This window comes from Xenopus laevis, chromosome 9_10L, assembly GCF_017654675.1.
Source record: "Xenopus laevis strain J_2021 chromosome 9_10L, Xenopus_laevis_v10.1, whole genome shotgun sequence".
Taxonomy (NCBI): domain Eukaryota; kingdom Metazoa; phylum Chordata; class Amphibia; order Anura; family Pipidae; genus Xenopus; species Xenopus laevis.
Genome location: NC_054387.1, coordinates 124,044,652 through 124,070,480, shown reverse-complemented (window position 1 = coordinate 124,070,480; position 25,829 = coordinate 124,044,652). Strand labels below are relative to the sequence as shown.

At 41.7% G+C, this 25,829-nt stretch overlaps 1 protein-coding gene across 1 annotated transcript in view; it reads right to left on the bottom strand.

Annotated features, from left to right (window-relative positions):
- The window catches only part of LOC108701707 (cytoplasmic phosphatidylinositol transfer protein 1), a 52,022-nt gene extending 26,412 nt beyond the window's left edge, over nucleotides 1-25,610 (bottom strand). Inside the window, exons 1-2 of the mRNA XM_018236685.2 lie at nucleotides 25,051-25,610; nucleotides 17,362-17,454 (exon numbers count right to left, since the gene is read on the bottom strand). Of these exons, the coding sequence (XP_018092174.1) occupies nucleotides 17,362-17,409 (48 nt within the window). The 5' untranslated portion in view covers nucleotides 17,410-17,454; nucleotides 25,051-25,610. The remainder of the gene's footprint in view (nucleotides 1-17,361; nucleotides 17,455-25,050) is intronic.
- Between the last annotated feature and the right edge of the window lie 219 nt (nucleotides 25,611-25,829).

Genomic DNA, 25,829 nt, shown 5'->3' with positions numbered 1-25,829 from the left:
AAAGCGCTAGAGTTTTTCTCCTTCTTCTGGGGTACCATTATCTGTGTTGGTCAACAGTACTCCCTTGGTACAGCTACAGCTTATGGAGGGAAGATATGGTCTCAGTGCAAGCCTACCGGGGTTGAGTCACTAGAGTGGATCAGATTTTAACTGCAGTGTCTTGTCTGAGTCATGCTAGAGGATGGGTTAGTGGCATTGATGCACACGGGTGGGATCAGGGCGTGGGCTATCGGGTGTTCACAGAGGGCACTTTGCCCCATGATCCCTGCTCCTTGATTTACAGTGTGGGCCACTAGGCCCACATTTGCTAGTAGAAGCCACAGCTGGGGGGGGGGTCAGGGTGTACCTAATCCTTTTATTGGTATTATTAAATAAAGATTGTGACCTCCGCAGATTTTGCCACAATATATGTCTCAGAGTGGTTATTGTTTGTGTTGAACCTGAGGGAATAGGGTGTCCTGGGCCTATGGCCACAACAGCTGAAACCTCACATGCAACTCTGCTGCTGACTTGGGGACTTCCTGACCCTGCATTGTGGGCTTCCTGTCTGCACTGCTCTGCAGAATTTGGTAAAAGAAAAACTAAAAACCCTCACTTTTTTTCAAAAAGAGGGAGTGAATAAAAACCCTTTCTGTTCTGCTAAAACGAAACTTCATTATTAGCTTCTCCAGTTGATACAATAAATAAAACAAAACAATAAACAAAATATTTTATCAGTTACAGGGGAATTGACATTCTGTTATTAAGGAAAGATGAATGTTTATGGACTATACAGCCTAGGCAAACTGTCAGTTTGTGATTTCTCTGGCCTAGCTAACAGATTCCAGTACAGATGCAGTGACGGCTGCAATTGTTCAGATGGAGGCACATGAGACCTAGGATTCTTGGAATTTAAAGGGATTCTGTAATGATTTTTATGATGTAGTTTTTATTTCTAAATTACACTGTTTACACTGTAAATAATTCACAATAAAATTAATTATTGAACCAGCAAGTGTATTTTTTTTAGTTGTAATGTTGGTGTGTGGGTGCATCTCAGCTCATTTTGCCTCATCATGTCCTTTCAGAAAGAGCCAGCACTTTAGGATGGAACTGCTTTATGGCAGGTTGTTGTTTCTCCTACTCAATGTAACTGAATGTGTCTCAGTGGGACATGGATTTTACTATTGAGTGCTGTTCTTAGATCTGCCAGGCAGCTGTTATCTTATGTTAGGGATCTGCTATCTGCCTACCTTCCCATTGTTCTGTTGTTAGGCTGCTGGGGGGGAAAGAGATTGGGTGATATCACTCCAACTTGCAGTACAGCAGTAATGAGTGACTGACCTTCAGAGCACAATTCACATGACTGGGGGCAGCTGGGAAATTTGCAATATGTCTAGCCCCATGTCAGATTTCAAATTTAAATATAAAAAAAACTGTTTGCTCTTTTGAGAAACAGATTTCAGTGCGAAATTCTGCTGGAGCAGCACTATTAACTGATACATTTTGAATTTTTTTTCCTCATGACAGTATCCCTTTAAGGTTACAGGGGACAAGAGGGAAGGGAGGATACCTTACAGTAGACAGGGCCCCCTCCCCCTGACAGGTGAGGAAAGGGAAGGCTTTGAGCCCCCTCCCCTTGGCAGGGGCAAAAGGAGAGGGCTTTGTTGGTGAGAACAAGAGGGAAGGGGTCAGATAAGACAAGTGAGCCCAACGACCCAACAGCATGGCCGAGTTACTTGCAGCAGGATAGAAAAATGCAGCATTGTGGGGGGAAAAAACAAGGGGATTGCACTGAAAATTGCCCCTTTGTCTTATTAATGTTCGTATGCTCCTTGCAAAAGGCTAGGGTGTTTTTGGTCCAGTGGGCACAGGAATGGATATTGTCAAGCCATTCATTACCAGATCTGGGACATGTTTCGGGCCATGTGGGGAGTGTCCCGACATTTTTTGTGTCATGGCGATCGGTCGTTCAGTTGATCAGACGGGATAGAAAATTTCTGTCGGCTACCGTATTGCCGATTTGACGATATCAGTGGGAGACCGTCACCAGCTTTGTTGGACATAAATTTCGTCTGATTGCTGTCATGGGCACAACATCGTCTGATCTGTTCTTTTACTACTTTATTTGATCTCAATGGTTAGTAGCAGGTCGGGAGATGGCAGCAAACAATCGTTCGTCCGATATGAAGGTAAATCTACATGTCTATGGCCAGTTTAAGGATGGGCCATCCCCAGATGCCCGCTCCCAGGTATAATGTGAATAGTTTAATTTGGCTATTGGATCAGTCCAATTTTGCCATACATGTGTAGCCATCTTCCTGACAATCATTCTGTGGGATAGTTAGTCACAATCATGGTTCTTGTCTGAACTCAGGACAAGATTTACAGACATTTTACCAACTGCATGCCACCACCCAGGTTAATTTCCCTAGGCTGTGAATGTATAGAAAGGTGTCCCAGAGGTGGCAGGGGCTGCCATGTATTGATTTAGCCTGTCTGTGCAACAAACCCAACATACGTTAAGGCAATACAATGTTAATATGATGATAATGAGAGAGATGAGATGGGCAGGTGGAGCAGCATCAATAATACTGAATATTTACTACATAGAAGATAATAAAAGTGAAAAAATAATTATATTAGAGATGACTTATTTAATCTTGTGTTTTCTATGGCCCCTGTTTCACATGTATCTAGATAGGAGCCAGAAGGAGAGGGGTGATAAACCAAAACCCAATATGGAAGGTTCCATGACGCTTAACGTTACCACAGCAACAGCATGGACAGGAAGTCAGCTTGGTGGCCTCTTCCTGTATCATGTAGCTGTAAAGATAAGAGAAGTTTAACCCTTCACACAGCCTTCTATGCAGAGAATCCCCTGGTCACTGAACTATTTCTTCTTTTCTGTGACTTTCTCCAGCCTTTCAGACATATTTTATTATATACCACATTGAGAGAGAGAGTAATCTCTGCTAACTGTATGTGGCTGGAAAATAGGCTTGATGGATGCCTGCGGAGGAAACCATGCAGTTCTATCTGGCCTGTGACACAGGAAACATTCAAATATATTTCTACAATGTTAAAAGTAGCAGCTACTGTGGTACAAAATATATCATTAGGGTTGCACAAAATCTACACTCAGCATAATACTGAATAATTCAGAAAAGACTGAACCAAATATATAACCAAATTAAAATTAAACTGTGGGATAATAGTCTCTGGGAAGGGAGTGTGACTGTGGGATAGCAGGTATAGTAGGGAGAGATGGTGTCTATAGTAACAGTGGATAATAGTCTCTGGGAAGGGAGTGTGACTGTGGGATAGCAGGTATAGTAGGGAGAGATGGTGTCTATAGTAACAGTGGATAATAGTCTCTGGGAAGGGAGTGTGACTGTGGGATAGCAGGTATAGTAGGGAGAGATGGTGTCTATAGTAACAGTGGATAATAGTCTCTGGGAAGGGAGTGTGACTGTGGGATAGCAGGTATAGTAGGGAGAGATGGTGCCTATAGTTACAGTAGATAATAGTCTCTGGGAAGGGAGTGTGACTGTGGGATAGCAGGTATAGTAGGGAGAGATGGTGCCTATAGTTACAGTAGATAATAGTCTCTGGGAAGGGAGTGTGACTGTGGGATAGCAGGTATAGTAGGGAGAGATGGTGCCTATAGTTACAGTAGATAATAGTCTCTGGGAAGGGAGTGTGACTGTGGGATAGCAGGTATAGTAGGGAGAGATGGTGCCTATAGTTACAGTAGATAATAGTCTCTGGGAAGGGAGTGTGACTGTGGGATAGCAGGTATAGTGGGGAGAGATGGTGCCTATAGTAACAGTGGGATAATAGTCTCAGGGAAGGGAGTGTGACTGTGGGATAGAAGGTATAGCAGGGAGAGATGGTGTCTATAGTAACAGTGGGATAATAGTCTCTGGGAAGGGAGTGTGACTGTGGGATAGCAGGTATAGCAGGGAGAGATGGTGTCTATAGTAACAGTGGGCTAATAGTCTCTGTTAAGGGAGTGTGACTGTGGGATAGCAGGTATAGTAGGGAGAGATGGTGCCTATAGTAACAGTAGATAATAGTCTCTGGGAAGGGAGTGTGACTGTGGGATAGCAGGTATAGTAGGGAGAGATGGTGTCTATAGTAACAGTGGGATAATAGTCTCTGGGAAGGGAGTGTGACTGTGGGATAGCAGGTATAGTAGGGAGAGATGATGCCTATAGTAACAGTGGATAATAGTCTCTGGGAAGGGAGTGTGACTGTGGGATAGTAGGTATAGTAGGGAGAGATGGTGTCTATAGTAACAGTGGGATAATAGTCTCTGGGAAAGGACTGTGATGCGGGATAGCAGGTATAGTAGGGAGAGCAGTAGATAAGCACTGAGGTGTCTCACATTGTATCTGATGTCACTCTTGATCTCCCTTGTCATGAAACAGCTGCAGCAGCCACAGCTGACCTAGTGGGGCTCTTTTAGGCTATTACTCACTTCCTAGATTCCAAGATATTAGGCTGAAATCTGCTGTGTGTAATTTGGCTATTAATGACCTTGGCTGGCAGATGGCAAAGTGCTTTTCAGAGATCCATTTGTAAAAGAGGATATGAATAGCAGCATGGTTGGCTAGTTCATAGAATGAGTGAATACAGTAAGATAAAGTCTTGAACCCCACACTGTAAAATATGCATAGCATGCACTAGCTGTGTATACTAGCCCTTTCAGGTGTGAGTACTGGGCAGTGGCTTCAGCTTCTTGGTGTGAAGCTCCTCCCCATTTTTTAAATAATATCATATACCGTATGCATAGGGTGCTTGCAGCTAATTTAGCTCAGGGGTGTAGGTGTAGGTACGTCTGTAATGCATGATGCATGAAAATTTCAATAATAGGCATCACTAACGATAGTGTTTTAGTTTTGAACCCATTTATAATTACATATAGAATGTAAGGATTCATATAGTCCCAACTGCTTTTGCCACACGTCATTATTTACTGAATACTGATAAATATACAGAACACATACACATTGTTCTGAAATACAAATATAACATTTAGAGTTTGATTCTAGTGTAAAGATTCCTGGGGAGGGGGAGAGAAGCTAAAAACGAGAGCGCACATAACACAAGGGTGTGATTTGCTGATGCAGTGACAGAATTCGCTGCTGTGCCACTTTCTACTGGAACCGAAAACTTCATCAACTGCTAATTGAAACTGAGCTTTTGGGCACAGGCGCTTGTTAGCACTTCAGATGGAGAGAACTGGAGAAAAGAGAGGGGAGCAGCACCACAATCCCAAAATTTGAGTGGCATTAATATAAGGGAGCAGACCACCGGGGAGCAGCTGCATGGGGGTTCACAGAGAAATGGGGTGTGGACTCCTCTACTCCCATGATTCTCTACTGGTGTGGGTGGTAGGGGGGCAATAAGGGTGGGTGGCCATGTGTGTAGGAGTCAGAAGGCCCAGGTATCCCCAGTCAATATCCTAATGAAGATGTTATAAAGTCCTTACAGAACAAGAATCATACCACAAAACTCTGCCTTCATGACTGACCAGAGAAGAACAGCCCACAGCTATCATCAGCCTTTCTGACCCAACCCACAACTACTTCTGATGAAGTGACACAATGGTCACGAAACGCGTGAAGCACATATCCCCTGCCCGCATGTGATTTTAGAGTGATGTTCAATAAAGTATCTACAATTTTATTACGCTGGTCTCCACGTGGTCATCATATTGCCCGGTGAAGTCAGTCTCCCTATTTTCCGAAGTGTTTGTAAGCCGCGGCAAGAGCGGTTCCTCTGGATACACCGGTTCGCAGATTCCCTGCATATGGGCTCACTCTACCGGCTATCAATTGCTCCTAACCTCCAACCCACAACTAATCTCTGCGCTCATTAGGGGAAGGAGAACAACCTACAACAAGGAGGGTGAAGAAGTGGTGAAACCCACAGCCAAACTCAGATCAACTCAAGAGCTTCATTGGGAAATGCTGGGACAGTTTTGAGGCACATTGTCTTCCAATTCCAATAGGGGGGCCAGCAGTCCATTGCACACTGTGTTTGTGCAGATAACATAACTTCTCTTTAATAATACAGATAAAGGGAAAGTAAACCCTACTAATATATGGTGTCGTTTCCCTTTGAAGAGGGAAATGAAAGGTACTAGATGTTCCAGCACATAAAAATGGGCTCTAAATCCCACACCAGCCCTAGCCCTGCTGCACATCACAGGAGAAAATGGATGTTCCTAATATCACACAGCTAATACTTTCAGCTACAAAGAGAAACATCCTGACCCAATGGCACCATAAATCTCCTCCAACTATTGCTCAGGCAGACAAATATTGTTTCAGAGAATGACTTTTCGAAAAAGAAAAGATATGTGAATTCACAGGAAAATAACACACAAATACAATCATGTCTCCCTTTCAGGGACCCAGAAATCTTTCCAGCTTTCATTTCTGCTCAGCACATGGGGTCTGGAACCTTTTGATTATAGAATTGTACTTAGAACATGCATCCCATGACTTCTCTCTCTGTACAGGCTATGAGCAAAGTTAACAACGGTACCTGCTTAATACGGGGGAATACACAGTTGACATAGTTTTATGGGATCTCTCTGTACAGACTATGAGCAAACTTAGTGGGCTGTTTCTGCAGAATTGTGCTTAGTACAGGGGAATTCCTATGCTGCCATAGTTTTATGGGATCTCTCTGTACAGACTATGAGCAAACTTACGGTACTGTTCCTGCTGAATTGTGCTTATTACAGGGGAATCACTATGCTGCCATAGTTTTATGGTGTCTACGGACTACAAAAAAACTTGGGGGGCTGTTCCTGCAGAATTGTGCTTCATATGCTGGTATAGTCATAGCTCTCTAGATAGGATGGATATAAATAAATTTAGGGTGTTGCACATGATTCGATATTCTGTTCAGCCCCTTCCCTGTTCATCTTCCAGTCTGAAACTGAAACCCTTTTCTGGTTGTTACGGTAAATGCAACCCTAGCAACCATATAACAGTGTATGCTCCAGACTGTTGAGTTGCCAAGGAAAGAATAAAGTCCAGCTACAAATTATCTCAGAAATTAATTGTTTGCATCAAACTAAGAGTGACCAAAGATGCCTATAGGATAAGGATGTGCCTTTTCTGTGTTTTACATAGATCTGGGTTTTACATTAAAGGGATCCTGTAATTTCTCAAAAGAGCAAACAGTTTTTATATTCAATTTTGAAATCTGACATGGGGCTAGACATTTCGTCAGTTTCCCAGCTGCACCTGGTCATGTGACTTGTGCCTGCACTTTAGGGGGTATATTTATCAAAGACTGAAGTTAGAGATAGCCCAGTCCGCTAGAATGAAATACTGCTTTAGTGGACTGTGGTGATATCTAACTTCACTCTTTGATAAATATACCCCTAGGAGAGAAATGCTTTCTGGCAGGCTGCTGTTTTTCCTTCTCAATGTAACTGAATGTGTCTCAGTGAGACATGGGTATTACTATTGAGTGTTGTTCTTAGATCTACCAGGCAGCTGTTATATTGTGTTAGGGAGCTCTTTATCTGGTTACCTTCCCATTGTTCTGTTGTTAGGCTGCTGGGGGGGGGGAAGGGGGTGATATCACTCCAACTTGCAGTACAGCAGTAAAGAGTGGTTGAAGTTTATCAGAGCACAAGTTACATGACTTGGGGCAGCTGGGAAATTGACAATATGTCTAGCCCCATTTCAGATTTCAAAATTGAATATAAAAAAATCTGTTTGCTCTTTTGAGAAATGGATTTCAGTGCAGAATTCTGCTGGAGCAGCACTATTAATGATTCATTTTGAAAAACAACATTTTTCCCATGACAGTATCCCTTTAACCCTCTGTACTCCCAGCCAAGGAGGACATTCCCCAGAATCCCCTTTCCATAAGCGCTAACATTCTATTGTAGCAGCTTGAAACCAGGAGGAATAGGGGTCCGTTCCCCAGGTGTATGGATTATAGAAGCCACAAACAAACAAAAATTCCAATGGCACAACATAAATGCCCGTTCTGTAGAGCTACATTGTCAGATGCTTCAGGATCACGAAAAAAATATATCTGTGCTTTTCCTGTAGTGATGATTCCCTGAAGGTGAAGTGTAAAAATAAAGTAACTGATATTAATTATGGGTACAACTGTAACATATTCTATTATCACACTGTACAAGCAGCCCGGGACTTGCCAACTCATTTTCACCTCTAATGTCTCATGGAAGGCAAAGAAGTCATGACAAGTGGAGTTAGTATTTTAAATCTCCTTTAGCAGTACCCAATATTCCCTCTGCTGATATCTACTATCCCTATAAGCCCTATATACATCTATAATGTCTCCCTAAAACCCCCCAACTAATGTATAAATGGTCTGGTTAACTCTCCTGCTGCTCCTTTAAATTCTCCCCATAACCCCAGAACAGCTCATATAAACACTTCCTTTAAAGGGGAACTATTGCGAAAATGAAAATGTAATATAATACATCATGCTGAAATTTTCTAGACAAAACCAGTCAAACATTCTGCACTGATTCTGAAATAACCAAGTTTATATTTACTCTCCCCCATCAGCATCTGTTCCTCTCCATTTTTTCTTCTTCTTCATGCAGAAGTCAGGTGTCAGATTTTTACTGACAGTTAGATCTAACATACAGTATTTTTTAAGGAGGGGGCCTTTTCTAAAAGATATTATAGAGCTCACTCAAATACAATCTAACAAAATAACCTTTTTCAGCACAAATCCTTAATGTATAGATATATGATTTCTGGTGATTTTGAAATAGTGAGCTCTAATACATCTAGGCAAAAAGGAGCCCCTCCAAAGACTATATTGTCAAAATCAGATTGCAAACTTCTGCATTAAGATAAAATAAAGAAAGACAGATTGCTGTGGGGGAGGGGAGGTTGAAGAGAAGCTTGATTTTTTCCGAACCAATACATAACTTGTAATTGATTATATTTAGAAAATATATCTCTGTGATGAAGCTTATGCTAAATTATAATTTTCATGATAGTTTCCATTTAACTACCCCAATTGTTCCCATAATCTCTGCCTGTAACTCTGATCTATATATTTGTATAATCCAACCCACCCTATAACAACCTCAATTGGTTATATAAGCTCTCACTTTAACCCTCTGACTATTTCTATAAACACTCCATTTAACCCTCCAAAACTTCTATAAACTCTACCTTAACTCTCCCCCAACTTCCAGTTACTTATATAAACACTTCCTTTAATTCCCCCAATTGCTCCTATAAACTCTACCTATAATCCTCTCCTATATGTTGCTATAAACTCTCCCTATAACCCCTCAACTGCTCATAACAGCACTCCACCAACAACTCTGATAATATCTGCCTATAAATCTCCCCTAAATGCTTCTTTAAACATTTCCTATAATCCCAGAACAATTTATAGTCCTTTCATTTAACTACCCCCAAAGTTCTGATAATATCTTCCTATAGGTTTACTCTATATGTTCTATTAACTATCTCAGCTGTTATATAACATCTCTTCAACTGCTCCTATAAACTCTCCCTATAACCCAACTTGTTGGACTGATGTTGAAAAAGGGGCTAAACTGCTCATAAAAATCCACTCCCCTAAACTGCTCTTATAAATGACACTATACTCTGCCCATAACCCCCTTGGATTGTTTCCATGTAACTTTCACTAGCAGCTCCTATAACCATCCTTGATTATATATGATGGTTGTATGTATTATGTGGCCGTAATACAATTACATCCTATGTGGGATATGTTAGAGACTGTAAATGCGATGGGGATGTTCCTAAAAGTTTGCTTTCAGCTTGGGAGCATCAACTCAACCCCTTAAACCCCATCTTCACCCCTCACCTAATCTACTCCCTGCACCTTCAGCTTTAGTTGCACCTATACCTAGCAACTATAACCTTTGCCATTTGCTTACATCAGCTAAACAATTCCCTATAAATCACTAAAACACTCATACCCAGCCTAGAGATTTTCCATCTCTAGGCTTTTCCGTCATTATCACTTCTCTTCAGTACCTAAAAGATCATTATAAAAAGGATGTTGTTTGTTAGAAAAGACACAAAAGAGAGGAGCCTATAAGAATTCCTTCCAAGGTCATGGACAACTGAGTACTTTCCACCCCTATCACTTGCACCTTGACTTCTCTGGGTCTATTTCCAATAGAAAAAGGGGATATGCTAAAATTCTGCCTTCAGATTTGGTGGATGCTCAGGCTGATTGTATTCCTGGTGATAGGGCCAAGCAAATATTTGCAGAGCTGTGCGAGGGGAATGGCTGCAGCGCTACATCAATTTACTGGGAACGATAAGAGCAAAGTGGAAAATCACTGAGAGAGACAGAGCAGATACATGGGACCAACTGCAATGGAGACAACGAGAAATCTGCTGATCCTCCTCCTCACCCTCATTATTGCCATTCCCTTTATTTTTTATGGCTCCTGCTTATGGTGTTGTTTCCTTCTGTGTAGGCTGGTCCATACAAGTGCTGTGTTGTCCCCCAAGCACAATGCCGCTTATGTGCCTATGCCAGTGCCTCTAATGTAAATTGCAACGGTCACAACACTCATCCCCGTCTTTATTTATAAGCCTGTACATTGCAAATTCTGCATCCTTTTGATTCCTTAATTCATACTTCCTAACTCATCTTTCTTCTGTATCCCATCTTACCTACTTTGTTACCCCCTTCCTCAATCCCTTGCAGGTACAACTCATACTCCTCTGGGCCCCCCTGTATCTAACCTGATCCCTCTTCTGCCCCAATTCTTAAACCCTGTTATTCTAACTTCTTTCTCTGATTCTTCATTTTGTGCTTCTGTCTCCTCTTCTTTTCAGTTCTTTCCTTTACCTTTATCTCTTATTCTTCCATTCCTAGCCTTTTTTTATTCTAAGTTATGTTTAATGATTTCTCTTGCATCCTGCAGTGGGTTGAGTACCTGCAAAATTTTTTAGTAGTTGGCCAGGGCTGGTATGGTGCAGCACTGCAGATGTTGCTTGGGTCTAGTATTTTGCTGTTCTTCTCTCAAAATAGTCTCTTCTGCCTCCCATTCCCAAATGAAATTCCTCCTGATTTTATAAGCATGGTGTTTCAAGGTGGGTGGTGGGTCAGCAAATGCCAGAGGGGCTGCAGTAAGATGCCATAAACAGTCACTAATTATTGTGGGGGCTGTTAGGGCCTTACTGTGCTTGAAATGTCACTATGTATTTTGACTCTCAGTCCAGACCTGGTTACAAGGTACATGCCCCCTACTATTCAACCTCCCCATAGGCATTTATAATTGTTTGATCAAGGCTAACACTGCTCCATAGTAATATATAGTAACTTTAATGCATGCCAATAAATGCATATGGCCATTATGCAGAATGACTGGATTTGCTTATTATTCTGCTACCCTCTATGTACTCTACATGATCTTGTCTCTTCTAGTAGTTTCTTTACTAAAAGCACAATACCAGTGGTGTAACTAGATGTTACTGTTCCCCACAGCAAACTCAATTTAGGGCCCCAAAACATTGGTAAATTGAGCTTTTCTGCCATATTTTGAAATGACTCATTAATTACGGATTTACTGCCACCCTACATTCCTGAGCCCCCATGCAATGGAAGGATCTGCTTTCTCTGTAGTTATACCCCTGCACAATACACCTGAATTATAAGTATTGGTTATTCCCACTTGGTGCTGAATTATCAGGGTCTAAAACTGTAAAATATGCAAACTTTTGCTATACGGCTTGAGCTATTAACATACGAGTGTTATCTCTTTCTTAATAGAATAGAAGCCTTTTAGAATGTCTGTGGTGGATGGCAGAAGAGCTAGCAATCAGAGCAACGACATTAATATGATTCCTTACTTTTCCTTCTCCCTACCCTTAGTATTTCTTTCCTCTCCATTTGCGAATGTGCACAATTTACCTGCTAATAGCAATCTCCACTTAAACAATGCAAATCTGTCAGTGTTACTAAGGTAACCCTTAGGGCCTGTCATCTTGTCACTAACCTCGGCGTCATGCAGTAAGTTGTGACTCCCTCCATCCTCTCTAAATCAACAAGCAGCTGTTTAACCCTGTATCACCCTAACAGGCTGCGCAGCTCATCGCTTCATCAAATATATTCTCTTCTGTTGTCTCATTACTTATATTTCTGCTGAATATAAGTAAAATATAAATTTACTAAAAACCATACCATACCATGAATATAATAAATTGCCAGTCACCACCAGATGAGGGCAGATATATATATATATATATATATATATATATATATAATCCACGAGACAACCCGCACTCTCGATAAATGGTTAAAGTTGCCTGGGTGCAGTATCAAAATTTGAAGGTCCGCACTCACAGGACTTAAACGAAAAATAAAAATGTTTTATTAACTCAAAGACTAACGTTCTGGCCTCTCCGAGACCTTTCTCAAAGTGAGAGCCCGAAACGTTAGTCTTTGAGTTAATAAAACATTTTTATTTTTCGTTTAAGTCCTGAGAGTTCGAACCTTCTTTGTGGGATAGTTATATATATATATATATATATATATATATATATATATATATATATATATATATATATATATACAGTATATATAGGGCCAAACAACAGCATTTAGGCATTTCTTCATAGAGGAGCTACTCAGGCCTAGTTTTAGGGTAGGGCAGAAAGTGCACCATAGGAAATAGACTGGCAATCTGTGGATTCTGGCAAATGCCAGAGTAAGTTGCCATAGACTATTTATTGTGGTAGGCTGTTTAGTCCTCTATGTACTTGAAATGCCAGGGCCTATTTTGAATCCCAGTCAGGATCTGGGGGTAACCATCCTATGTTGCCCCATGCAGGGGCGTAACTACAGAGGAAGCAGACCCTGCGGCTGCAGGGGGGCCCAGGAGATACAGGGGGCCCCATGAGGCTCTCATTGATGAGCAATTTCAACATATATTGTTAAGACAAGACAAACACTGAATATGTTGGGGGCCCTAAAATGAATTTGCTGTGGGGCCCAGCAACATCTAGTTACGCCACTGGCCCCATGGCAGCTGCCCTATTCCTCAGGAACTTAAAGGGATTGTTCACCTTTAGGTTAAAGTTCAGTATGTTATAGAATGGCTAATCCTAAGCAACCTTTCAATTGGCCTTCATTTTTTCTTCTTTATAGTTTTTGCATTATTTTGCCTTCTTCTTCTGACTATTTCCAACTTTCAAATGGGGGTCACTGAACCCATCTAAAAAACAAATGTTCAGTAAGGCTACAAATGTATTATTATTGCTATTTCTTATTACCTGCCTTTCTATTCAGGCCTCTCCTATTCGTATTGCAGTCTCAATCAAATCAATGCATGGTTGCTAATTGGACCCTAGCAACCAGTTTGCTGAAAATGCAGATTGGAGAGCTGCTGAATAAAAAGTTAAATACCCCAAAAAAACATAAAAAATGAAAACCAATTGAAAATTGTCTCAGAATATCACTCTCTACATCATATTTAAAGTTAATTTAAAAGTGAAAACCCAGTTAACATTGTCCTATAGTTGATAAAAGCCAACTTCCTGTCTAAACAGGAAGTGTGGGTCTGGAAGTTACTCAGAGATGTTGTATGGAGCAGTTCCATATTACTACAGGGAGGCCAAGGAGGTATAGGGGGCCCAGTGAAGATATAAATAATAAGCATATAATTGTTCAATAAATGTTTAGCAAAATGTCTATTTCCCGAAGATTTTCTGTGGGGCCACTGACTCCTATGTTTATAAAAGAAGAAAATTCCATACAGGGCGACAGTATAGCAGCCTGGATAGTGATATATATATATATATATATATATATATATATATATATATATATATATATATATATATATATATATACATCAGCCATGAAAAGGACAGAAAAAAGTCTTTCCATAAATATCCCTAGGGAAACAATGGAGCTGTAAGTGTTGTGTGAAGCTAGTAGTGATACTCTGGGTGTGAAAACATGACTCCACATGCTCATCTGCTGCAACGTCAATACCGGTCCCCAGAGCCACCAACAAATATAGTACCGGCTGCTCACAGTAACAGGACAGGAACCACAGGAACAGCACAGGAACCAACAGCAAGAGCTATATAGTATAAGGGCCCAAGCTAAAAATAAGCTCTTACACCTTTCTTTATAGGGGAACTACATACGGCTGGTTTTAGGGTAGAGCAGAAAGTGTACTTGCTCCTAATAAGTGTGACACAGGCTGTAGGAAATAGACCCTGGCCACCCCATGTTGCCCCACAGTAGCTGCCCTCAAATCCCTTAGCATGTAGCTCTTTATGGCAAAAAGAGGGGCCAGTTATACCCCCAACACATTAGAAAAGGATTGAGTTTCCTACATCCTATTATTAACCCCCAGCACATTAGATAAGGATTCCAGTGCCTACTTTCTATTACTAACCCCCAGCACATTAGATATGGAACAGGCCAGCTATACCTTATTTATACTCCCAGCGCATTAGAAAAAGATTTGTATGTTTTGGGTAACTGAGGATGAGTAGAGTATAACAGTGCTTTATTAGCAGGGTCATGCAGGCATTACACAACAGTAACTTTCACTTTTTAAGTTGTCCAGGAAGTATGCACAGTATGTCTGAACACAGTGACATTTACAGGCCATTTGTATAAACACCACATTATTGAGTTGCCTACATACTATTATTAACCCCCAGCACATTAGATAAGGATTTCACTGCCTACTTTCTATTATTAACCCCCAGCACATTAGATATGGAACAGGCCATCTATACCTTATTTATACCCCCAGGATATGAGGAGTGAATGACAGGGCAGAATCCAGGATAACCCCAAGGCACCGGGCCTGGGGAGAGGGGGTGATAGTGGAATTTTTAGCTATGATGGATACTTCCGGGATGTTACTGGTGTTAGTTGGAGGAAAGAGAACCATTTCAGTTTTAGAGAGGTTTGATTTAAGGTAGTGTTGCGACATCCAGGTAGAGATCGTGGACAGGCAGCGGGAGACGTGAGTTAGGAGTTCTGGGTTGAGATCAGGAGATGAGAGATAGATCTGAGTATCATCAGCATAGAGGTGGTAGTGGAAACCATACGAGTTGATTAATTTGCCGAGGGAGGAAGTATAGACGGAGAAAAGGTAATGGTCCCAGGACAGAGCCTTGAGGAACCCCAACAGAAAGAGGTAGGGGAGAAGATACTACTCCGTTGTAGGAGACACTGAAGGAATGATTGGTGATGTAAGAAGAGAACCAGGACAGGGCTTTGTCACAAAAGCCAAGCGAATGGAGGGACTGGAGGGACTGGAGGAGGAGAGGGTGATCTACAGTGTCAAATGCGGCTGAAAGATCAAGCAGTATTAATAGTGAGTAATGATTGTTGGCTTTAACGGTTAAAAGGTCATTAGTTAGTCGAGTCAGGGCAGTTTCAGTGGAGTGTTGTGGCTTAAAACCAGATTGTAGGGGGTCCAGCAGGTTATTGTCAGAGAGGAATGAGGTTAGTCGGTTGTAGACTAGGCGCTCAAGTAGTTTAGAGATGAAAGGTAGCAGAGAGATAGGTCAGAGGTTGTCAAGATTGGAGGGATCAAGAGAGGGTTTTTTCAGAATGGGGGTGACTAGAGCATGTTTTAGTTGAGAAGGAAACAGTCCAGTTGAGAGCGAGAGATTAAATAGGTGAGTTAAGGCTTTGATTAGACAAGGGTTGGTATTGTGGAGAAGTTTTGAGGGAATTGGATCAAGCGGCCAGGTGGTAAGGTGAGAAGAGGCCAGAAGCTTTGAGACTTTCTCATCAGTGACAGGGGTGAAGGAGCACAGGAGAGACTGGGGAGGGTGGAGGGAGGGTGGTGGAAGTCTAGGGGGGTTGAGTAGTGTAATGTCCCTCAGTGTCGGACTGGCCCACAGGGATACCAGGAAAACTCCCGGTGGGCCCAGGTGTCATGGCCATTTCCTATTTCTATGAAAACAAAGAGGCTAAATAAATGTAATAATAGATTATAGTATGTAAATAAAACAGAATAGGCAAATAGAGGTTGAGTAAGGAGAGGAAGAATAATAGGCCAGGGGCCCACTGTTAGAGCTAAGTTTTTGGTGGGCCCCTGGTCTAAGGTTTTTGGGTGGGCCCCTGGTGTCCCAGTCCGACACTGATGTCCCTTCTGATAGTGTCAGTTTTGTTTTTGAAGTGATCAGCAATAGCTTGAGCAGAGACAGATGTGCATGGAGGGGGTGGAGAAGGGGAAAGGAGAGTGTTAAAGGTGGAGAAAAGTTGTGCTGGTTTTTTAGAAAGGGAGTTAATGAGTGAAGTAAAGTATGTTTGTTTGGCTTGGAAGAGGCCAGTGTTATAGGAGCGCAGGGCAGATTTGTAGCTCCAAAAGTCTGATTCAGAGCGACGCTCAAGTGCACGTGAGTGTCTTTGGAGCGCTTTTGTATGAGCAGTATGCCAAGGTTGAAGTGGTTTGGGTCTAGCATGTTTAGTTTTTGTAGGAGCAAGCTCATTAAGGGCAGTGGTGAGAGTATTATAGTAGACAGAGGTAGCCACATTAGGACAAGAGATGGCTGAGATATTACAGTGAAGTCAAACGAAGAAGAGAGATGTGACACGTCTACAGCTTGCAAGTCACAGTAAGTACGTGTTTGGGGAATAGCAGGGGGTGAGGAAGGAGTTAGTGAGAGTTGAAATGTGAGCATATTGTGATCAGAGAGGGGAAATGGTGAGTTAGTAAAATTGGTGGTTGAACAGAGTCTGGTAAATATGAGATCCAGAGCATTACTATTGGAGTGAGAGGGGGAGTCTGAGCACAAAGATAAGCCTAGGGAGGAGGTTACTGAAAGAACTTTAGAGACAGAAGGGTTGTTTAACGTTGTTAAAGTCACCTAATATGATGGATGGGATGTTAGATGAAAGAAAGTAAGGAAGCCAGGCAGCAAAGTTGTCCAGAAATTGTGCAGTTGGTCCTGGTGGTCGATATATGACAGCAATGCAGAGTGAAACAGGAGAAAAGAGCCTAATGCAGTGAGCCTCAAATGAGGAGAATGATACGGAGGGAACAGGTGGAAGAACCTTAAAAGTACAGCGGGGAGAGAGAAGCAAACCTACCCCACCTCCAGGTCTGTTACCAGGTCTGGGAGTATGAGTAAGGTGTAGGCCCCCATAGGACAGGGCAGCAGGTGAGGCAGTATCAGTAGGAGAAAGCCAGGTTTCAGTAAGCGCAAGTAGGTTAAAGGAATTTGCAATGAAATGGTCATGTATAGCGGTGAGTTTCTTGCAAACAGATCTGGCATTCCAGAGAGCACAGAAAAGATTAACTGGGTTTTTGGGACTGAGAGACCCACAGCATGTTATATAAAGGCTATATCCAAGCCAACCCCTTGTTAGAGTTTACTGTACCTCTTCTGTGGTAAGGGGCATACATATCCGGTACTCCTTCACCAACATCCTTATTCACAGCAACTGGGGGTGGAACAGCTTGGCTAGCAAAGTCTAGAACAGAGATGGATAACAAACGTCAATACGCGCACTGAGATTATACAGTGAAAATCATCAATCTCCCCCCCCCCGGCTTCACCCCACCCCTAATTCTCTCATCCAGATAAGCATCACTGCATCAGGACTGTTATGAAAGATTAGAGGGGATTGTTACAAATTTCTCTTCTAAATTTCAGTTGAAATCCCTACAGTCATTTAGTACCATAGTAGCTTTAAACTAGAGCAGGTCACACTTTCTTAGCTTTGTGTTATCCCGTCTACATTTCTTACAGTATATGATGTACTTTATGATCAGATTTTCATAACAGATATACGATCCATTAACCAGAAACCCATTATCTAGAAAGCTTCGAATTACGGGAAGGCCATCACCCATAGACTCCACGTTATTTACAAAATCCAAATTTTTAAAAATGATTTGCTTTTTCCTCTGTAATAATAAAACAGTACCTTGTACTTGATCCAAACCGAGATTGGATTATTAAATGAATCCTTACTGGAAGCAACACCAGCCTACTGGGGTTATTTAAAGTGGTTGTTCACCTTTAGATTAACTTTTAATATGATGTAGAGACAATTTGCAATTGGTTTTCTTTTTTTATTATTTGTGTTTTTTGAGTTATTTAGCTTTTTATTCAGCAGATCTCCAGTTTGCAATTTCAGCAATCTGGTTGCTAGGGTCCAAATTAACCAAACAACCTTGCATGGATTTGAATAAGGGACTAGAATATAAATAGGAGAGGCCTCAATAGAAATATGAGTTATAAAAAGTAGCAATAACAATAAGGGGCAGATTTCGAAATTCGTCCATCGAATTAAAATACTTTGAATTCGAATATCGAATTTGAACTTTTTTCATCTAATTTGTGTATTCTATCGAACGATTAAATACTTTGAATCGAACGATCAAATACTTTGAATCGAACGATCAAATACTTTGAATCGAACGATCAAATACTTTGAATCGAATGATTCAAACGATTTTACTTCGACTTCAAAAAACTTGGAAAAATGCTGTAGAAGGTCCCCATAGGCTAACATAGCACTTCGGCAGATTTAAAAGTCGCAGTTTTTTTAATAGAGACAGTACTTCTATTATCGAATGGTCGAAAATTCGAACTATTTTAATTTGAATCGAAGTCGAAGTAGTATCCTATTCGATGGTCGAAGTATCCAAAAAATTACTTCGAATTTCGAATTTTTTTACTTTGAAAATTCCCTCGAATTCACTTCGACCCTTGATAAATCTGCCCCTAAATGTGTAGCCTTCAAAATACTTATTTTTAGATGGGGTCAGTGACCCCCATTTAAAAGCTGGAAAGAGTTAGAAGAAGAAGAACGCAAATAGTTTAAAAACTTTAAAAATTAAAATGTTGATTAGAATTAACCATTCTATAACATACTAAACGTTAACTTATAGGTGAACCACCCCATTAATGTTTAATTGATTTTCAAGTAGACTTAAGGTATGAAGATCCAAATTACAGACAGATTGGTTATCCATAAAACCCCAGGTCCTGAGCATTCTGGATAACAGGTCCCATACCTGTACCAACCTTACTTACCGTACATCTCTGGTTTGCAAAGTAAGCAAGCCCCAGCTCTGAACCTCCATTTTCTGATACAATAATACTCAATCTCCTTCTTAAAGGAAAACTATACCCCCAAAATGAATACTTAAGCAACAGATCGTTTATATCAAATTGAATGACATATTAAAGAATCTTACCAAACTGGAATATATATTTACATAAATATTGCCCTTTTACATCTCTTGCCTTGAACCACCATTTCGTGACTCTATCTGTGCTGCCTCAGAGATCACCTGACCAGAAATACTACACCACTAACTGTAACAGGAAGAAGTGAGGAAGCAAAAGGCAGAACTCTGTCTGTTAATTGGCTCATGTGACCTTACATGTGGTTTGTATGTGTGCACAGTGAATCTTACGATCTCAGGGGGCGGCCCTTATTTTTTAAAATGGCAATTTTCTATTTATGATTACCCAATGGCACATACGACTTAAAAAGTATATTATTATGATAATGGTTCAGTTTTACACATGAGCTGTTTTACTCAGTATCTTTTAATAGAGACCTACATTGTTTGGGGGGTATAGTTTTCCTTTAATTATCAAGAACCTATTTTAATATAATTTTGGAGTGGGTGCCCTTTATTATATTCATTGTATGCCCCATTCCAGCCCTCCTTTAAGGGCTATTCCACACGGGGAGATAGCCACGCGTTTGCGGTCGCGGCGACAAAGCGCCGCGCCAGTCGCCGCGACCGGCGCAGGCGACAGTTTTGTATGGGCGCCTATGTAAAAATACCTGTGCTAACCACACGAGGCGATGCGCTTTTCAACAGTCGCCTGAAAATGCCTCGCCAGGCTTTTTCAGGCGACTGTTGAAAAGCACATCGCCTCGTGTGGTTAGCACAGGCGTTTTTACATAGGCGCCCATACAAAACTGTTGCCTGCGCCGGTCGCGGCGACTGGCGCGGCGCTTTGTCGCCGCGACCGCAAACGCGTGGCTATCTCCCCGTGTGGACTAGCCCTTAAGCCACAAAGACAGACTGAGGCCAACGAGGCAGCAGAGTCTCTGATTTCCATCGCTTCAGGAACGGTTCCTTTTCTCAAGCAACGTGCCAGATGATATCATGATAAGATTACCTCTCATTTTTCCAGGGGAAGAAAAACAAGCAGGTTGTAGTGACCTAACACAAATGATCTCAATTAAACAAAGTGACGAGTGGCTGCCTTGTCACTATACATGACTCCCATGTTAAGCGGCATGATCCCAATTACAGGCCGGACACGCAGAAGGAGGAGAAGGGATAATAAATAAGAGCCCTCAGTTGCACCTGTAACAGGATCAAATGAAAAGGCTCTTTTGCTTTATTCAACAGCAACACAATATATGCACATGTTCTAGCTGGGAGCTCTATGGGAGCAGAAGCTCTCCTTGTCTGAATGGCCAAAGTTCCTTCTCCTTTACTCAACTATATACATGCACATTATGAAACGCATAATATCCAGTATAATGATAAGATTAACTTTCCATCTCTGGCTGAAGGCATAAAGTCATTAAACGATAGTTATAGGGTGCACCCACCTCTCTCTCTTCTTCAGCAGCCCCCACACCTTCATAGTACAGGAATGGGATACGTTATCTGGAAACCAATTATCCAGAAAGCTCTGAATAACAGAAAGGTCATGTCCCATAGACTCCATTTTATTCTAATAATTTAAACTTTTAAAAATGATTTCCTTTTCTCTGTAATAATAAAATAGATCCAAACTAAGCTATGATTAATCCTTATTGGAAGCAAAACCAGTCCATTGGATTTATTTTATGTTTACATGGTTTTCTAGTAGACCTAAGATATGAAGACCCAAATTATGCAAAGATCCATTATCTGGAAAAACCCAGGTCCTGAGCATTCCGGATAACATGTCCCATACTTGTGGTATTTTTCCAATGTATAATGGAAATCTTAAAGGGGTGGATCAGATTAAGTTAAATTTTAGTATGTTATAGATGGCCAATTCTAAGCACCTTTCAATTGGTCTTCTAATTTATTTTTTTATACTTTTTGAATTATTTGCCTTCTTCTGACTCTTTCCAGCTTCCAAATGGGAGTCACTGACCCCATCTCTGTTTCTTCTTCTTTTTTATTACTCATATTTGTATTCAGGCCTCTCCTATTCATATTCCAGTCTCATATTCAAACCAGTGCATGGTTGCTAGGGTAATTTGAACCCTAGCAACCAAATGACTGAAATTGCAAACTGGAGAGCTGCTGAATAATACACGAAATAACTTAAAAACCACAAATTGCAAATTGTCTCAGAATATTGTTCGCTACATCATACTAACAGCTAATTTAAAGGTAAACAACCCCTTTAAGAGCTTAATGTGTATTTTATTTCTTTATACTTTCATTGCCCCTGCTAGATTCTAAGGAGGTGCTGCTTCCCACTGTATTGTTCTGCAGGCAGCGCAACTCATTTGAGGGGTGCAGCCCACTATCCTCCTAGGGACTGGGAGCAAAGTGCAAAAATAACATAGTAAAAGCTGATTTACATGTGCACTTGTATAGCTTTGGGAGAGAACAGTAGATGACTTAAGTCTTTGATTACAGGCAAAATGCTGATGTATTTGCAAATACTGACATCTGGCAAATTATCCTTATATTTAGAGCACGGATTACCATGAACTGGCTTTATGGACTGTACAGGATTTAGCAGCTGACATCTGGATATACAGGGCAGCTGCCATAATATGCATATACACCCTTTAGGGTGCCTGCTGTTGGCTGGGGGTACTGGGGTGTATTGTTTCACATATTTACCCCCCCCCCAATCATAGAGCATGACTTGATGCACACATTGACTTAGTAATAAGCTGCTACAGAGTATTACATGGATGATGGAAACTAATATCATTGGTTTGCTCTATGTTGTTTATCCAAGCTGGCGATTGTCAGCTCTGCACCCCGTGTTTTTATAGATGATGATGGTAAAAAACTGGCTTTTCTCCCATATGTGTAATGTAATGTTATATCTACAGCAGAGAATATCTGGACCCCGGACAGCAGAGGCTCTGCAATTTCCCAAGAGGCATAAGAGGTAAGAGGTGAACCAATCCCATCCATCCATACACATCCATTTCATTACCAGCCTGTATCAATTTTCTTTTGAGGTCGGGAAATATTCTCATTTGCAAATGAGCTCAGCTACAGTTAGGCATGTGTAGGGCCAAGTGTGGGCCTCAATGGGATGTTCCATTATGTAGAGAAGTATGTGGCTGAAGCCAGGATCAAGTATTTTATATAGGGTGTTCCTCACATCCATTCTTGTCTACACTGATTCATATATATCATGTATTTTGCAGTCCCTTTGGGGCCTCTCAGTCTGTCTCTAATATTGCCTCATGGCTACACAAAGACAAATTCTATATACAAGCTGGTAATTGTGTTTGAGAAGCGATGGCGTACCTGTGTTGTCACATAATGACTTCTAACAAGATGCCTACATTAGTGGCACTCCTACGGCACCTAGAAACTCCTGTTGCAAACTCTGCTGCAGTAATTGCTGCCTGAATTCTCAGATTGAAAGAGAATTGAATACAATGTTATATAATATATGAAGTGTGCTGTATCACAGCTCCAGATCAGGGTGGAAGGTCCTCATTACAGATTGTCAAGAGCTTGATCAAACCAGGCTACCAGCGGTAGCGGCAATGGATGGACCAAGTCCATGGGTGGGTGCTGCTAGGTACTGTACTTCAACCCAAACCGATGGGCTGCAGGTTGGGAAACACTGATATAAAGTCTTATTGGTGCCGTCTTGTCCTGCTGTCTCAATCTTTCCCTATTGTTTCCATTTTGCCATGCTGCCATCACCTTGACATGCTGTTGCCATTTTCCTACTGTCACCATATTGCCCTATTATTATCTTGCTTTTCCTTCACTGTCTTGCCCTATACTATCTCCATTTTGTCATTCTGCCTTCAACTTGCCCTACTTTCTCCATCTTTTCTTGCTGTCTGTATCTTGCCCTACTGTCGCCAACTTGTGCTGCTGCCTCCAGCTTGCCCCACTGTCACCATCTTGCAATACTATTCTCATCCTACTCTTCTGTAGCCAACTTGCCATACTGGCAACATTTGTCCTACCGTCTTGCCCTAATTTTGCCATCTTGCCCTAATCTAGCCATACTGTTGTTAATTTGCCTGGTAGTCTCCATTTCCTAATTTTACCATCTTGCCCTACTGTCTCTTTCTTGACCTACTGTCACCAACTCATCCTGCAGTCTCAATCTGCTCTGCTGTTCTCATTTTGGTGTTTTCTAGTCAATATCCCCTGCTGTCACTATCTTACCCTATCTTTGTAATTTTGCTAACATGCTCTACTGTCTTGCCCAACAGTTTCTATCTATTACTGCACTTATCTTGCCCTACTTTCACCATCATGTCCTACCATCACCTTCTTGTTCTACTGTAGTAATCCTACCCTACTATATCTAATGTTAGTATCACCTTCTTGTTCTACTGTTGTAATCCTACCCTACTATACTTAATGCTACCATCACCTTCTTGTCCTACTGTAGTAATCCTACCCTACTATACTTAATGTTCCCTTTTCTTGCTTTTCTGTGGAGCTACGCTATGTTTGGGGGTGCATTGACTCTGTATCTGGACTATCTAAAGACAGATTGCAAGCACAGACAATTTTGTTTAAAAGACTGGGTACTGTAGTCCTGAACAATCCATATACTGGATCTCACTTGTGTGCTTGGGAGACTGGCCATAAGGCAATCTTAGGTGGCCCTAGGTTTTATCATAGAGTTCCTGTGGAGAAGCCATCAGGGTGGTATAGGTGGCACAACATTAGGAAACTCTCAACATTATCATGGTCCAGAAATATGTTACAAGGAGCCCCTTTGTATGGGGCTCCAGAGGAAAAAGTGGGTTAGTAGTTAACTATTGGCCAATATTGATCTTCCTGACCTGGCTGGCTGACCTGGCTGGCCCTGGGCAGATGTCTATTGATTAAAGCAGTCCTGATGGTGACACCCACAGTACCTGCAAATTGGGGTCAATTTATAATGATGTCAAGCCCTGGTGCCACTAATATCCAGCACTTGGCCATTATTAGTCCATATGCTCCTGCAGATGGGGCTGGTTAAGGTGCAGCCAAAACCTTTCATCTCTACGGTTGGACTGATATTATTGCCAGCTATGTATATACTGGGACTTTAATTGGGTTCAAAACATTATCATCATCCTTTTAAAATAACAAATATACTATCTCTGTTTTCCGCTTTAAATATTGTTCCCTCCGTCATAGTGACAGTTTTTGTAGTGTCCCTTTCCAAAATAGCAGTCCTTGTGATACCGCACTGGCACAAAGGTAGGTCATTTACATTTTTACATCAGTGTCCTCCAAATAGTCTACAGAGCAAAATCCATAATGAAACCCCAGTGATCTCCCACTGAAGGCTTGTGCTTACAATGACTTATCATTGCAAGCTTTATTTTTTATTTCTACTCAGTCCCAGCACCTCTCTTTCTCTCTGGAAACTCTACCTCTCCCAGCCCAGAGTGGTTTCTAGAGCAGTCTCTTTATGGATGTATTTACTCTGTATGTCACCAACATGTGCTGTAAAGCTGCACCAGACAGAAAAGACATGCACAGACATGTATACATTCATACACTCATCTGACACTCCAAAGTCCTCTTATAAATCCCAGCTGCCCCCCTCCCAGTGGCCATACACCCCCACTAACAGATCCATGTGCCAGCTGGCATTACATTGTAGGGGTACGTTATTGTGCAAGCCCACCCATCTGCGCCTGTGTTCTTATCACAGGGGCCACACTGGTGCCTAGTGCTTTATGCTTCCAGATGTTCTGCTGCACTTTTCAGCCAACGTACAAGTTGCACAGCCCAGTGCTATTATTTATTTACACCCATTTGCCCAAATAGTGCATTTTCTTTACTATCCTACACGATATAAAGAGACCAGGGTGTCGTTTTGGGAAGGAGGGTGTGGATTTGGGTTGGTACCCAGCAGCATCACTCACCTGGCCGGACCTGTTAGGATGCAGATTGTCCCGTCAGCCCGTTCTCCTGCTGGTTACATGTGCGAGCTGCTCTGCTTTTTTTTTCTTTCTTCTTCTTCTTTTTCTCTATCTTTATGCCGTTGCCACGGTACCCAGACACCCACCCCTCCCCTCCCAGTGCCTGCTGTTAATTGAGTGGGGGCTATTTGTTTAAGAAAGGCGTGTTGCTGAATTGGTGTCTGTCCCCTGTCAGCTTGTGAGTGTCTCTGTCTTATGCTTGTCTCTTTCCTGAACTGCTTTTCTCTCTGGCGGTGCCCTCCCTCTTTCTCCTCTTCGCTCTCTCCTCTTCCTCTCTGGTGTGTCTTGCCTTGGGTGGGTGTGTCACATTACCGGTCTGTCTCTTTGTGTGTATAGCAGATTTAGTGCCTTTGGCTGGATTCTTGCTCTCTTTTCTCATGCCTGCCTCCCCATCTTTTTCATCCACAAGAGGACTGTTTGGCTCACTCTGCCCATCTCCCTTGTGCCAACAGCCACTTATTTGTCCTTATCAGACCAGAGCATGGCACAGGAGGTGGGTAATGGGAAACCTTCTTTGTCTGGCCATGTGGGTTCGTCATTCTGTTTCCCATAAGTCTTCTGATATTAAAGGGGATGTAAACACCCCAAAATAACATTTGCTTAATGAATGTTTTGCTTAATGTAATTCTAAGCAATTTTCCAATATATGATAATTGTAAATGTACAATGGAGTAGTATTTGTAACTCCCCCTTACATACACTACCACAATGGCTGGCACCTG